This window comes from Corvus moneduloides, chromosome 21 (assembly GCF_009650955.1).
Source record: "Corvus moneduloides isolate bCorMon1 chromosome 21, bCorMon1.pri, whole genome shotgun sequence".
In the NCBI taxonomy this organism is placed as follows: Eukaryota; Metazoa; Chordata; class Aves; order Passeriformes; family Corvidae; genus Corvus; species Corvus moneduloides.
The window spans coordinates 10,576,959-10,591,469 of NC_045496.1; the positions used below are offsets into that span (position 1 = coordinate 10,576,959).

The 14,511-nt window shown below is 49.9% G+C and overlaps 1 protein-coding gene across 13 annotated transcripts in view; it reads left to right on the forward strand.

The window, feature by feature from the left end:
• The window catches only part of EXD3 (exonuclease 3'-5' domain containing 3), a 213,873-nt gene that overhangs the window by 106,627 nt on the left and 92,735 nt on the right, over window positions 1–14,511 (forward strand). For 11 of the 13 annotated variants that reach the window (XR_004244042.1, XM_032130580.1, XM_032130570.1 and 8 more), the window contains 2 exons: window positions 3,549–3,602; window positions 5,420–5,551. Coding sequence is in view for 12 of the 13 variants with exons in the window: in XM_032130580.1 (XP_031986471.1) it covers window positions 3,549–3,602; window positions 5,420–5,551 (186 nt within the window). In the remaining variant the exon portion in view is untranslated. Of the gene's footprint in view, window positions 1–3,548; window positions 3,603–5,419; window positions 5,552–5,982; window positions 6,096–14,511 lie in introns of those variants that run through there. The other 2 variants (XM_032130582.1, XM_032130579.1) reach the window with 2 other exon arrangements.

Consider the following 14,511-nt stretch of genomic DNA (forward strand, 5'->3'; position numbering starts at 1 on the left):
AGTAGATCCTGCAGTGTTGTACCTCAGGGGCAGAGCAAAAGTTTTTAAGAGAATGTTGGTAGTCTCTTAGATTTCTAATAAAAGACTCAGTGGAATCCTTCAGTTGAGTTCTGGGCTGGTTTACTTTATTTTTATAATGGACTTTGCTCTTGGTCTTCAAAATCATCCTCATCTCTAAGAATAATCTGATGCTAAGGCAAACCTGGTATCTTTTGAAGTGTGCTAATCACCAGAAGGCAGGTAAAACTGGCTTCCTGAGGCTCCCATGCCGTGGAAGATTCCCTGGCAAGGTTACACCTACCTTCCAAACCTGCAGGTGAGCCAGCGAGCTGGAGAGGAGGGCCAGGCTGGATGGATCTCAGGAGCCAGATAGAGCATTGTGCACCCAGATCTAAATTGCCCTAGACTGATACGGAGCCAGGTGACACAAAGGGGATTTTAATCCTGCAGTGAGCAGATCTTCACCTAATGGGGGAATCTAATCTTGGATCTTGTCTCAGCTTTGACTGGCTTTTTCCATATTTTTGATGTAGATGACATTCTCCAGGTTTGCTGGTCTTTTTAGTCTGGTGGGGAGCTAAATTCACAGAGGGCAGATGAAGAACTGTGTTGGTTTTAAGATCAAGACTTGGCTTTTGATGTTTGGTCAGCAGGAGGAGAAGGTCTTTCATTGGAGACCTTGATACAAATGGGTCTGCACTGAGAAACAAAGCTGGATGGATGGTTTGGTGTGACACTTAAGGCCATGTTACAAAACTCTGTGATAACTCCATGCAATTTATACTTTTCAGGAATGCTGAAGAGGAGTTTAGGGTTGCAATACTGGCAGGGCTGGACTGAGGGTGCTCAGAGCTGTTAAGCTCTTGGTTTACTGTCTGTTTTAAAAGATGGGATTACAGGGAGAGGCTCTGGGTTTGGATTGGGTTTTGTGATCCCCTTCTCCAGCAGATCCTTGTCTGGGTGCTTTCCCAGCACATATCCTGGGGCAGACACCTTCTGTCCACTCCCTTTTGATCTGAAGGGGGCCTTGCTGGCCCAGGCTCAGGATCACTGCAAGGGGGACACGGCTTTTCCTGGACTGCAATTTGGCTCTTCAAGGACATGTGGCATTGCCCAACATGTGTCTTGCACAGACTTGGCAAAGTTTAACTTACAAATTCACAGCCTTGTGCTGCTGTTTTCTGGAACCTCCTTTGGCCTTGGTTCAGGACGCTTTAGGTTGTCACAAATCATCCTGCTGCTGGTGCTGGCTTGGAAACAAAAGGGCTCTCTCTGCCCTCTCTCCTCAGTCGCTGCCCTTCCAGGTCTCTCTGACAGTAATTCCTGTGGGTTCATTCATTTCTGCAGGATGGAAGTTGGCTGAACAGGCAGGCACGTTACGGGCTGAGCAGTAATACCAGCAGATCAGGGAGTGCTTTCTATCCACAAGGTCTGAGCCTTTTCCAGAGGAAGTTGATATTATCTTTGTAATAGATTGTGAAACTGAGGCCAAAGCCCTCTCTGCAGCACTTGGGCTGGAGCACAGGTCCCTGACACCCACGCCAAAATGCTGCCCTGGGTGTTCTTTTCCTCTCGTTTGCATCCCTGACCACACATCCCCCCATGCTCCCAGTGCTGCCTTCCCTTGTTGCTTTTGGAGGAGAAGAAGGAATTGTGCCCTTTTCTCCAGCACATACCCTCTGTGGTCTCAGTCAGATGTGTGCTGTCACATGGCTTTTCTGGCTCTGCATGCTTCTCCCAGTCGTTGTTCCAGAGGCAGAAAAACATGTTGGAAGAGTTATTGCTTTTCTCCTTTTTATTTGATGTTCTTTGCCTGTCTCTGCAGAGCCATTTAGATAAGGGGATTTATCAAGCTTGAACTAATTAACCCTGGATGCAGAAAGTCAGAATGGAGTGTTCCAGCTGTGAAATCCTCAAACTTACCCTGAAGCAGACATGGGCCAGGAGGAATTTCAGATCCCTTTTCCCTTGTCGGCAAATCCCTGTGGTGACCTTTGGCTATTGCCTTACCAGACTTCCCTCACTAACATGCCATGAGGGTGCTGTGGTGGCTGCTCAGTAGCAGGACTGCACAGGGTGTCTCTGCTGCCTCTTCAAGGCTCCTGTTCTTAGAGGTTTTTTTCCTTTCTTGAGAGAGAGGGTTGATTTTGAAAGAAATCCAGTAATTTTGCCTGTAGAAAGACGCTTTAGAAGTTGCTGCCAATCGTTTTCTCAGTGCAGAACTGTCAGCCAAAGAGTGACTTCAGAACAAAAGGAGGGGAGCAGATACCTGAAAGCTCAGGAAGGGGGGAAAAGGAAAAAACAGGTTGTTTAGCTGCCTGCACGGGGCCTTCAGAGCCTTCTCCCCCTTGTTTACATAGGTCCAGTGAGTCTTAAGAGAATGACTACCCATGACAGAGCTTAAAAGTCTTGGTTGGTTTTTCTGGTGTTCCCTGGCTGTGCTTGCTGGTGTCATCTGTCTGGGAAGTGCAGCAGGACTCTGATCCCAAGTGTGTCTTCCTGCCAAGGGTAGGGAGGGATCCAGAGAGAGCTGCTGAACTCTGAACCAGATGAGAGACCTCCATGACACACATCTGGAGTCAGTGAAAAACACGAGGGCTTCCAACAGAATCCAAGCCAGAGGAGAGAAATAACCTCATGCCTACTTCAAAGCACTGATCTCTTGTCAGCAGGATCAGAGCTGAGTCCTGGTTCACATGGGAATCCTTTGGAATCTCCTATTGCTGCAGCCGTGAGGCTCTTTCCCTCCTGCAGGAGGGTGAGGGGTGGGAGGGAGGGGTGTCACTCAGTCCTGTGAAGGAAGGTCAGTCACACTTCCACCCCTGCAGCTCCAGATTTGGCACTGCCCCCGTTGCAGTGTCCCCGAGCCCGTGTGGGGGTCAGCACGGCAGGTGATGAGCTCCCTGGTAACAGCACAGCCCTTCCACTTGCAGGACCAGACCTCTGAAAAAGCTCAGGATTGCAAGTCAGGAGGTGATAAACTCTAAGGGAGATGTTTGTTCCCTGCAGCTCAGAAAGGTGCACAATTCCTATGTGTTGGATTGCTGGGACAATAACACCCTCCTTCCCTGAGGAGCATTTTCTGTTAATGGTGTGAAGTTTGCAGACACATTTCATGGTACATTTTTTTCTGGCATTACCTGCTTAGGTTTTTTTTTTCCTTTTTCCCCTGTGCAGCAGAACTGTTTCCTTCTTTGTGACCCAGACTGGGAAAATAGAAAGTCTGGGTTAAGGGAAAAAAATAAAAGAATGGTTTGGGGTAGGATTATTTCAAGGTGGAATGGCTCCCTGGGCCATATGGGGTGTAGATGCACCAGCAGCTTGTTCCAGCACACGGGAGATGAGGCAGGGGTTGGCAGGGAGGGACGAGGGGTGAGCCATGCCTTGAGCTGCTGTTGCTGTCAGGAGCTCCTGGCCAGGTGTGGACTGGCACTGAAAGAAACACTCAGTATCTCCAGTTCACCTTCTCTCTTCTGTGACTGCAAGTAAAGCTTGAACCCAGTGTAACTTCAGCCCCTGCTCATTTGGATTTTTACTGTTTTTTCCAGATTGCCCGACAGGAAGGAAGAGTCATTTTAACCTCTGGACTCCCATATCAGACTGTGAGTGTTCCGAGCTGCTGGTGTGTTTCTGGCACTGATCATTGCATGGTCTGGGGTGTGCAGGGGAGACAAGAGGAAAAGTCAGATGTGACTGCACCAGCTGGCTTGGCTTTTTCATGTTTTGTGCACTCAAAGCTACATTAAGGGTCTTCAGAAGTTCGCTGTTCTCAACCACCAAGGCTCGGGATGAAATGGTTTTTTATACTTATTCTCAGTCCTGCATCAGTGGGGAGAGTGACTGCTCTCCATTGGGGGCGGGGGTGGAAGTCAAGCCAAGCAATCCAGAGCAATGTATTTCTGTCTGGCCTCACTGGCAGGTGAAAGGCAGCTCAATTCCTGTGCTTTTTATCCCAGAGATTCTTACTTGCTGGCTGGCTCCACACTGAGAGAGTTTCAACCCCCAGGGACATTTCTTCAGGCTTGGAAGGGAGAGATTGGAAGGCCCCAAGCATGGGTCTGGTGGAAGCTGGAGAGGTTTTGTGTTTCTTCAGATAAACAGAGAAGCCAAAGCAAAACCCAGCCTTGCCCTCAGCACCAGCTGTTCAAAGCTGTTCACAGACACGCTTCAAAATGCAGTGCTGAACCTGCCCAGTCAGTGGCTGTGATGCTGTAATGCCATGCTGCAGGTCCTTTGCAATTTTTTACTGCCCAAAAATTCCATATGGAAGAGTGAAACTGTTCTGGATGAGCCAGAGTTCTGTTCACGTGAGCCAGGGTGCCGGAGTTCTTTGTCACAAACTCAGTATAAAAGCTCCCAGCTACTCAAGCAGCCAGTCAGAATATTTGCAGAATAGGGATTTCTGATTTTCTGTGTGAAAGCTGTGTATGGAATAAAACTGCCCCCACAATAAGACACTGTGAGGCAGGTGCAGCCACCCTGCAGGCTCCTTGAGCCTACAGCTGCTGGAATAGGGAATTCGGCATCCAGCATCCTCTTGTTTGGCAGAGCTCTAACTTCAAAGTACCGTGTAGGAATTGCAAAAGGAAAATAACTGCTTCCAGGGTACAATACCCCTGGGAAATGTCTGGTTCCCTTGGTTCCCTTGCCTTTGGATGCCCTCCACAAGGACGGGATGGCTCTGCCAGGCTCCTTTACTGGTGTGTAGCTGATCCCACTCCTATGAGTCCTAAGCATGAAGGTATGTCTGGGACTTCCCAGTGCTCATTCCCAGATACAGACTTCTCTGCAGAGTGTGGAACAAACATTGAGGGACTGCCCACATCAATGCCTTCACATTTCTTGGCCATCAGGGAACTCCAGGTGAAGTGTTTGTGTAAATCAGAGGGCCTGAAGTGGTCACTGGACATTGTTTCCATCATCGTGCTTTGGCACGCTCTGTGGGATCTGGCCAGGTTTCATCAGAAAGGAGGGATTGAATTCAGTTTCCTGACTCCAACACCTCCCTGGACAACTCACTGCAATGCCTGACCACCTTTATGTGAAGAAATGTTCCCTGAAATCCAATCTAAACCTCCCTGAGTGCATCTTGAGGCCATTTCCTCCTGTTCTGTCACGTGTTAACTGGGAGAAGAGGCCAACCCCCCCTGGCTGCACCCTCCTGTCAGGGAGTTTTAAGAGAGTGAGAAGGTGCCCGCTGAGCCTCCCTTTCCCCAGCCTAAATCATGTTTCATACACATGAAACACTGCAGTGCTGAGGAGTCAGAGCTCAGTGGCTGTTGGGTTACCAGTCGTGGTGCTCAGAGCAGAATTCAGACCGTAAGCACACGCTGACTCCAGGCACTATTCGGAATTCCAACCGAGCCAAGGGTATCAGCAAAGGCCCAGTGCCCGGCCTCACTGGCGTCTCTGTTTGCAGCTGCGCTCCCAGGTGGGAGAGGGAAGGTGTTTCTCCGTGAACTGCTCCGAGAAGGCGAAGGAACAGGCGCTGCAGGTGCTGAAGCACTTCAACGTGCAGGTGTCCCTGAGTGACATCTTCAGCCGCTGCCAGGTAGGACGAGGCTGGCTCGAGCCCCGGCTGCCGCTCGCTCGCCGCTCCCTGCGCTGCCTCGGTGTTCTGGGCCTTGCTCTCAGCGTCTTCTTGGTTCCCAAGAGTTCTGCTTGAACTTTGGCAGCACCTGGCAAAGCCGTGAGGAGTTCTGAGTGCACTCACATCTGTCACAGTGCTGAGGGCTCAGTCAGGGGATCAGAGGTTCTGCATCTGCAGCTTTGCTAGAAACTCGCCTGTTTTTCTGATTTTTGGTACTTGGCATGTGTTTTGGCATTGACTGTCATGGTTCTAGTCTCTTTGTTGCTGTGTTCTCTGTCTAGGACACATGCTGTTTTAATTATAAACCATGTTTAATTATGGCTCTGTGATTCTGTTAACGCTTAATTACTTTAATAGGAGGATTTTTTCATAGGACTTCTTTTTTTTTTCAGGAGCTATTAGGTTAATTCATGTCCATGCTAGTTGATGACTCTGGATTGTGTTTGGCACGGGATATCTGTGGATTGCTGTTAAGAATAAATTTTAATTGTGTTAGCTCAAGTCACCATCTCTTCCAATTTCACTCTTGTATTTGTTACAGCAACACGCCAAAACTTATCCCTTCCCAAACTGCAATATAAACCAACGGGCAACTTCAACATCTTTCACCTTAGCAGTGTTTAAAGAGAGAAAAAGAAGCAAGTTGGTTAGAAAATTAGCTTTTTCTTAGGGATAAACAAGCCAGTGAGTTTGGCTCGGTGCCTCATGGTGGAGATCTGGGGTCTCCTGGCCCGGTGGAGTTGCACAAGTGGTGCAGGAGCAGCACTGACTCCTGAGCAGACACACCAGAGAGCGTGTCCTGGACCTCTGTTTATATCTGCTGTCAGATGTTGAAACTGAATCTGTAACTTAGAGAGCAAATGAGAGTTGTTCAGCTGGGCAGGTTGGCTGTGAGAGGAGACTGACGGAACTCCCTGCAGGTCGGATCCACAGAACAGGGGTTCGTCTTACTGCAGGATAAATGGATATATTCAGATATGGGATACTGCCTTCAGTCCTGTGGTTTTATTGTCCCAGAACAGATTGCAGTTCTTACACATATATATATTTATAGTGGCACGCTGGCTTCTTGGCTGTTTTAAACAAACCTTTAAAAAACCTTGTGGATTCTCCGATTCCCTGACATCCCATAAAATAGCAGCATTCCTCCTGATGGTTGTTGAAATGCCACAAAAATAAGCACACACATGCACAAAACCATGCTGCAGGAAACTCTGTGCTCTCTAATAAATGCACGAGACCGTGCAGCAGACGATGGAAAACTGACCCCTCACCCAGGATCTGGGGTCTGGAACTGGTTAACTCTATGGGTTTAGTACATGCTGTCTTCGTTTACAATATAAATAGGGGTAATCAATCAGGCTAGGAGTGTATACTAAGTGTTCTCTTACTTCCAGGAGAAATGCTTTCCCCGTAAATTGTGGTGCTGGAACAGCTGCATGTTTCATACCCCTCAGCATGGGAAGATGCTGATTTGTCAAACCCCTCCCTGTTCTGAATCATATTTACCTTCATTTAAAGCTTTGGCGTTTTGGAGCTGATTTTGCTCAGCTGTCTCTGCAGACAGCACAAGCTTGGCTGATGTGCTGCTGATGCTCTGGAGGAGAATCCCAGCCCTCCCAGCTGCACTTCCCGGGGTTGTGTATGAGGGGAGCCGTGGGCAGCACGGGGAGCGGGATCATCCGCCAGCACTGTGGAAAACTGACAGCCCACGTCGGCAGTGGCAATTTCTGCCTTGAGGAGGGTGCTCCAGGCCTCCATGGCCAACAGAGACCTCAGCAGTTCTTTTGTACGTCCTTCCTAAAACATCCTCATTCTTTGCAAACCTAATTGGGCTTAATTAGGATGGAGGCCGGATCCTGAAACTGCTGAGCTGTGCCTGCCAGCCTGTCTCTGCTGCTTCGGGGCTGGGTCACAGACCTTGGGGCTCCCACACTGCTCTGAGCTCTGCCCCTCCTTGCAGAGCACGTGGCAGAGAGGGGTGGCAGAGGGGTGATGGAGTGGTGATGGAGGGGTGACAGAGAGGGGTGGCAGAGGGGTGATGGAGTGGTGATGGAGGGGTGACAGAGAGGGGTGGCAGAGGGGTGATGGAGTGGTGATGGAGGGGTGACAGAGAGGGGTGGCAGAGGGGTGATGGAGTGGTGATGGAGGGGTGACAGAGAGGGGTGGCAGAGGGGTGATGGAGTGGTGATGGAGGGGTGACAGAGAGGGGTGGCAGAGGGGTGATGGAGTGGTGATGGAGGGGTGACAGAGAGTTTTGGCTGCCCCTGCAGTGGGGGAGCACGGTGGGCACACAAGCAGGGCTCCAGAAACAGCCAGTGCTGCTGTGTCTGTGCTAGGCAGGAGGAGGAGGAGGAGGATGGGCAGTACTGATCCATGGGCTGGGCCACTCTCCTCCCTCTCCTGCACGGAGCTGGGCCTGAGCTGCCAGCACAGGATGGGTTATCTGTGCCATCAGCCATCGCAGATAAGCCCTGGCTGTGTGTCACACAGGAAGCAATGTGACATCCTGCCTGCTCCCTCTGTCTCATGGAGCAGGGCCCTGTTTTGTCTCTTGGGCTTCTGTTCTGTAAATGATTGGAATGAATATGGCAGCAAATGTTGTCGTAACAATTAATGGGGGAAGTGTAGAACACGTGGTAAAACTAGTCCCGATTCAATGTTGTACCCAAGACTGCTGGAAAATGTGTTTCCTCTGTCAGCTCCCTCAGCAGGGATGGACGGGCTCGCTTTTGCAGATGTAAAGAATGGGCTTGCTTTGTAACCCTGCCAAAACACTGCTGTTTCTTCTGTTAAAACAATGGCCAGTGCTGGCTACCTCTGTCTGACCTAGAGCAGCAAGTGCACGGGGAGTGTCACCCAGGGGCTGCTCAGCATTTCTGCTCCCACTTGTGCTGGGCTTCAGCTTGGCCGCTCCAGTTAAAGGCTCCAGGACTGGGGACTGCTGCCAAAGGGGTCAGTGATGGTGCAGGAATGACCTTTTCATTCCATGTGTCCCTCAAGTGCTGCATGGTAAGAACGTGGTGATGATCCTGGGGAGCCACACCTGCACAGTAGCTGTAGCTGGGCCTGGTGCTGCCTTTGGTGAGGAATGTTTTAGTGAGGCTGAGTGAAAATAATATTAATTCTATCTTTTGGTGATGTGCATTAAAAACCTGTAGAAGTTCTACATTTCATAGCCTTAAAATATTAGAAACCCATTCCCTCTATTTGAAATGCAAATGTCACATGCCTGTCACCTCTGCACACATTTGAGTATCTTGTATTTTTCTTCTTTTCACATAGCTGAAATCCTTCCTTCAGGAAGGGACAATGCAAAATGATGCTTGGGGTGTTCAGACACGATCAGTTCAGCACACTGAACCCTTACAGTAGTCAGGAAGATCTCTGTGGAGTTGTTGGGGGCTGTTGTGGAGAGCCGTAGGGTCAGCTCACAGCCTGACTCACCCGGGAGGTCAGTGATGCTCTGCTCTCCACAGCTTGGAGGAGGTTCTGACAGAGAACCAGCAGTTAGAGAAGGAAAAAACACCCAAACCTGCTGAGGAAGGTGGCTACTGGATGGCTCCAGTCATGGGCACAGACAACTGGCAGCTGGATCATTTCACAGCAGGGTGAAATTCAGTTCCTCTCTCAGGTCCATTCATTCACAGCTGTGGTTGTCTCCTGCCCTCCCTGGTGCTGTCCCTCTTTGGGACATCCTGCTGTGACACCTGAGTATGGCCTGGTGGGACAGCAGGAGGACATGTCTCCATGTCGTTCCAGTCTCTTAAAGAAACTCTTGAGAACAGCCATGTTTTGGCAGGATGCATTACCTGGATGACTGGTGGGACTTCTGCCATCTTGCTTTTCCAGGCCATGTGATTGAAGGTCCACCCAAAGCAGGGGTGGGCTGCACCTCTGGACCTGCCACTGTGCCAGGGCCTTGTCACTGGCTGCTTGGTGAGCCCGAAGGCCCAGCACATTTCATTTCCCATGGCTGAAGTGTCTGGCCCTGCAGGGCTGGCAGTCTTGGCGTGAGCAGTGCTGCTGACAGCGAGGAGCCCCGGGCTGGATGGTGATAAACTGAGGGGATAAACACTGCAGGTTGGTAGCTTTACATCTTTATACCGCAAGGGTTTGTCACCATGGCTTGAAGGGACAACTGTGTCCAGTGGTGTTTGGGCTCACTGAGAAATTTCTCCTGGAATCTGGAGAAGGAAGAACCTTGTGGTTAAAGGTTTCTAACTGCTGTAAAACCCTCACCAGTGTGAGGCTCTGCAGCTGGAGTTGGGGCCAGCAGGGCCTGTCCATCTGCAGAGAAGCTGTGCTGGGCTTTACTCAAAGTGTAGCTGCTGCTCAGCTCCGTTCTGGGTCTGAGGCTTTGCTCGGGTACGAGGGGGGAGCGGGCTGGGGGAGCCGGGTCCTGCGGAGCCGCTGTGCCACCCCCACCTCCCCCGGGGCTCTCTTTCCTTTCCCACCCTCTGTTTGACTTGACCCTTTAGCCTTTAAGCTGGCCGGGGCAGGGACCCTGCTTGAACAATACCTAACGCAACAGGAGGCTGATCCCAGGTGAGGTTTCAGGGCTTTCCTGCAAGGAAAAATGATTGCAATTATATCCCCTGCAAAAATAAATGTGCGGGCAAAAAAAATCCCAGGCTCCAGCTGCAGTTTGTGCATCTGAACAGCCCCGCATTGATGGGGGGATTAGCTGCACATTCGAATAGGTTGTCTCTTGCACTTCACTGAATGCTCTGATCCTAAATAAGCAAATTACATCACCTATTCTGATGTCCTGTTTAACTTATGACCTCAGCCTGAGCGCTGCAGGATGTGAGAGATAGCTGCTCGATTTCACTGTCTGGAGATCTGATATATTTTTCTACTTTTTTTGCCCCCCCTTCCCTGTCTTTCAGTTTCCAAACGACTCACCCCAACCCCAGCCTTTACAAAGGTGTTAGCATGGGATTAGGAGTAGGCGGGGAGGAGGGGGGAGAAAGAGAGGAAACCACTTTTTTTTTTTTTTTTTTTTTAAATTAGGTGCAAAAGCATTCTAACAGTTGCAGCAAATGTTTCTGGTTTTTTGTGGTTAAGGTAACGAATTTCATTGCTGCAAAGCTCATCATGTGCAGGCTGATTTACGCAGAGGGAGCCCAGGATGGAGCAATCCCTTTAGCAGGGACAAAGAAAAAGGCCTTATGATGAGATGGAAACCCTGTGCTTGGGGCACTTTGCGAGAACCTTTGAAGCCAGCCTGGGAACTCCGGCAATATTAGTCGATAATTAGTAATATAGATCCCTCAAGCTGTCGTTTAGATTGAAAATGTGCATGTCTCTCATGAGCCTCTGTCACACCAATCTGATCAGCAGGCTTTTTTCTTCCTTTTATGTGGGTTGCTCTGTTGGTCCAGATGATGATGAGAACTGCCAGGCATCGTCTTTCTCACTCACTTGTGAGCTGAGCAGCTATCTCCTGCTCCAGCGTGGCATGGGAGTGGAACCAGGGCAATTTTGTTTTGTGGTCACCTTTCCTGGCCTGAGCAACAGTCATTTTATTCCTTTTAAAATACCAGTTGTCCTTCCCCATGCGCAGAGAAAAACCAGTAAGATTTAAAGGCTGCGTATTTCGTGAGATGTTTCTGTCCCAGCAGACAGCAAGGGTTTGGTCTCTGGAGTCTCTCAGGACAAAAAGCATCTTCAGCTCCAGTGCGGCTGAGACATCATCAAAGAATTCGAAAATGGCAGTTCTCATAGCCCCTGGTTCAGCTTTTGAGCTGCCTTCCACTGATGCAACATCACGTCCCCATTTACTTCCTTTCAGCCCTGAAATCTCTTTGGAAAGCGCTGTGTCACCCTCTAAATGAAGAATTAAGAAGGGTCATGTGTGCTGGATTTCGATGACTTGGGAATGCTGAGAAGGAGAATATAGTTTGGAAACCCTCTGTGGTTTAATAAAAGGTTCATCCATAGGATGCAATTTGTCAGCGCCTACAGGTCAGGAAAACCTGTGATTAAGAGCATCTGTTGTTTCCCCAGATGTGTGAGTGAGCTGCTCACTCCTCCCCAGCCACCCAAACCCGGGCTCAGCCAGTGCCTGCCCACGATGTGGGCTGTGATTTCTTGTTTCAGAGTGTGATTGTTCAACACAAAGGGTAAGGCCCTCTTAATCTTTTTGTTTATCCTGGGCTTGGCAATTCCGATGTAATCTGCAGCCTGTGCTGCAGAGGCTCCAGCCAGGAAGCACAGCTGGTATTATTCTGCCTCGACAGACACTGTTGAGGGAGCAAATTGCCCTCCAAGGGTGCTTGTCCAGGGCTGGCTGAGTGGCTGAGAGGCGAGTGCTCCTCGCCCTGGCACTGCGCCTCGAGAGAGGGACCGAGCTCTTTGTGTGGAGAGGCTCTCCCCAGCAGTCATTAAACACCATCAGCCTCTGGGATAATTTGTCATGGCAAATTCTGCTTCTTTTGAGGCTCTGGGTGAGATTTTTGTTTGCTAATCTCTAATGCTTTATAAACGACAGTGAGGGCTCGTAGTGAGTGGTCGCTGTTACCTGCAGGGGGGTGGGGACACCCCAAAGCAGCACAAAGATCATGGAATGCTTTGGGTTGGAAGGGACCTTAAAACTCATCCAGTTCCAACCCCACTGCCATGAGCAGGGACACCTTCCACTGTCCCAGGGTGCTCCAAGGCCTGTCCAACCTGGCCTTGGGCACTGCCAGGGATGGGGCAACCACATCCTGTGCCAGGGCCATCTGTGCCAGGGCCTCCCCACACACACAATGAAAAATTTCTTCCCAATATCTCACCTAACCCTGCCCTCTGGCAGTGGGAAGCCATTCCCTGTGTCCTGTCACTCCAGGTCCTTGTCCAAAGTCCTTCTCCAGTTCTCCTGGGCCCCCTTTAGGCACTGGAGATTTCAAGTAGACACAGAGCAAGCCCCAACGTGTGGGTGCCAGGCAGGGGGGCAGCACTCTGTCCATGATGGCTCTGCAACATGATACGTGAGTGCACACAGCACCAACCCTGTAAAATTACCAGCCTGGAGCTGGCTTAGCCCTGTGCTGTTGGCCACATAAAACTCAGAGTCCCCCAAAAAAGGGCTCGACTGGGCCTAATTCTCAGCAGCGAGCCCGGCCGGCACTGCCTGGTTCCCACAGACTGTACACTTCCCTGCCAAGATTGCAATATCTTCAGAAATTCAGTGGAGCATGAAGGTCACAGCAAGGGGAGAATGACAGCCTGAGAGGTTTTTTTCCCCTTTCAGCAGCTCGGAGCAGACTGTTGTCTCTCTCTCCTGTTGACTGTTTTCATAGGGTTAGCGTGAAGTTTATGTTTTCCACAGCCCAGTGGCAGTCGGAGCTGGGAATGCAGCGGATCAGCTGTGTTTCTTCAAGGAAGACGGTCTCATGTTGCAGACTTTCTTTCTCAGTGTCTGCAAAAGCTTGGTTTCCAGTGAAATTTCCCTTACAGATCTTTGTCTTGAGGTTCTCTTTGTGGATGTATGTGAGAGACTGTACCCAAGGTTTCGGTTTGGGTATTTTTTTCGCTTCTTTTATTTTCACTTGCAAAGCTGCAGGCGGAAATTAAACTGCAGCAGGGAGGGGGGGGAAGCTGTTAATTTTTCACGGTGTTATGTATTCCAGTGCTCAAAATGATGATGCCAAATTAGCCATTAGAGGTCAAACCTCAGCTGACAGCAAATGTTTTCTTTTGAGGAAGTCATCCTTATTCCTGGGAACCAGTTTTGTTCTCCTGTGCTAAATGCAAGAAAGGTATGAATGTGTGGTTTTTCCTGGAGGGCAACACTAGCTGGAAAAATGCTGGTTTTAGCCAGTGGAAACAGCACAAGCAAACAACGATTGGCAGTGAAAACAGCACTTGTATTTAGACTAGCATAGAAAAGAAGACACAATGTAGTGCAGAGTAAATGTTCTTTTATACAGCCTGTACAAGGCTTTTTCTTCCTCTCGTGGGTTTGGACAGACTGTGAAGTGCATTGATCAGCAGAGATGCTGGTGCACTGGGAGAAAGTAATGAAGGGTCAGTGGGTGACAGTGATGGAGTGACTATAAGGAAAAGAGGAACTCTCTGGAGAAGGCAGCGACACAGCTCCAACTCCCATGTGTCCTGAGGAAACTGTCCCCATGGCTTCTCTCAAATGTCATGAGAAAACAAGAGATTTTTAGCCAATTTAAGTTCTGTTGGTTTCCAGTCCCCTGTGCCTCCTGAGGTCATAGTTCAGTGTATTGACTCTGTCAAGAAGTCAAAATTCCCATGTTTTATGCACTGTGTAGTTTCTCCTCCTTTTTGACATTGGTGCCCTTATAATGTTCTTTGTTTGTGTGTCATGGTGAGGGTGGCTTGGCCCTCCCGGTGTTTGAATGGGGGTGGGCACTCACCAGGGTAGCACAAAGATCATGGAATGCTTTGGGTGGAAGGACCTTAAAAGCTCATCCAGTGCCATCCCCTGCCATGGGCAGGGACACCTCCCACTGTCCCAGGCTGCTCCAAGCCCCAATGTCCAGCCTGGCCTTGGGCACTGCCAGGGATCCAGGGGCAGCCCCAGCTGCTCTGGGCACCTTGTGCCAGGGCCTGCCCACCCTCCCAGGGAACAATTCCTTCCCAATATCCCATCCAGCCCTGCCATCTCTCCCAGGTCTACAGCAGTGCCAGCAGCAGATCTGTGTTCCTTCAGAGGAATGTGGGATCTCCAGGCATGTTTGGAACCTTCCTTGGAAGCACCATATGCTGAGCTGCACATACTTGGTTTCAGTGTAGAGTTTGCCGAATCTGTAATTGCTCAGCAGCATTTATCTGAAGACCTTTAGGCATTAAACTGTGTCACTTCCTACTGGCATAAAGCAGCCTCTATCTGTTATTCACGGTATTAGTTGGACGAGGTGACTCCCTGTGCCAGAACTGTGTGTCCATGGGTCCTGGTGAGA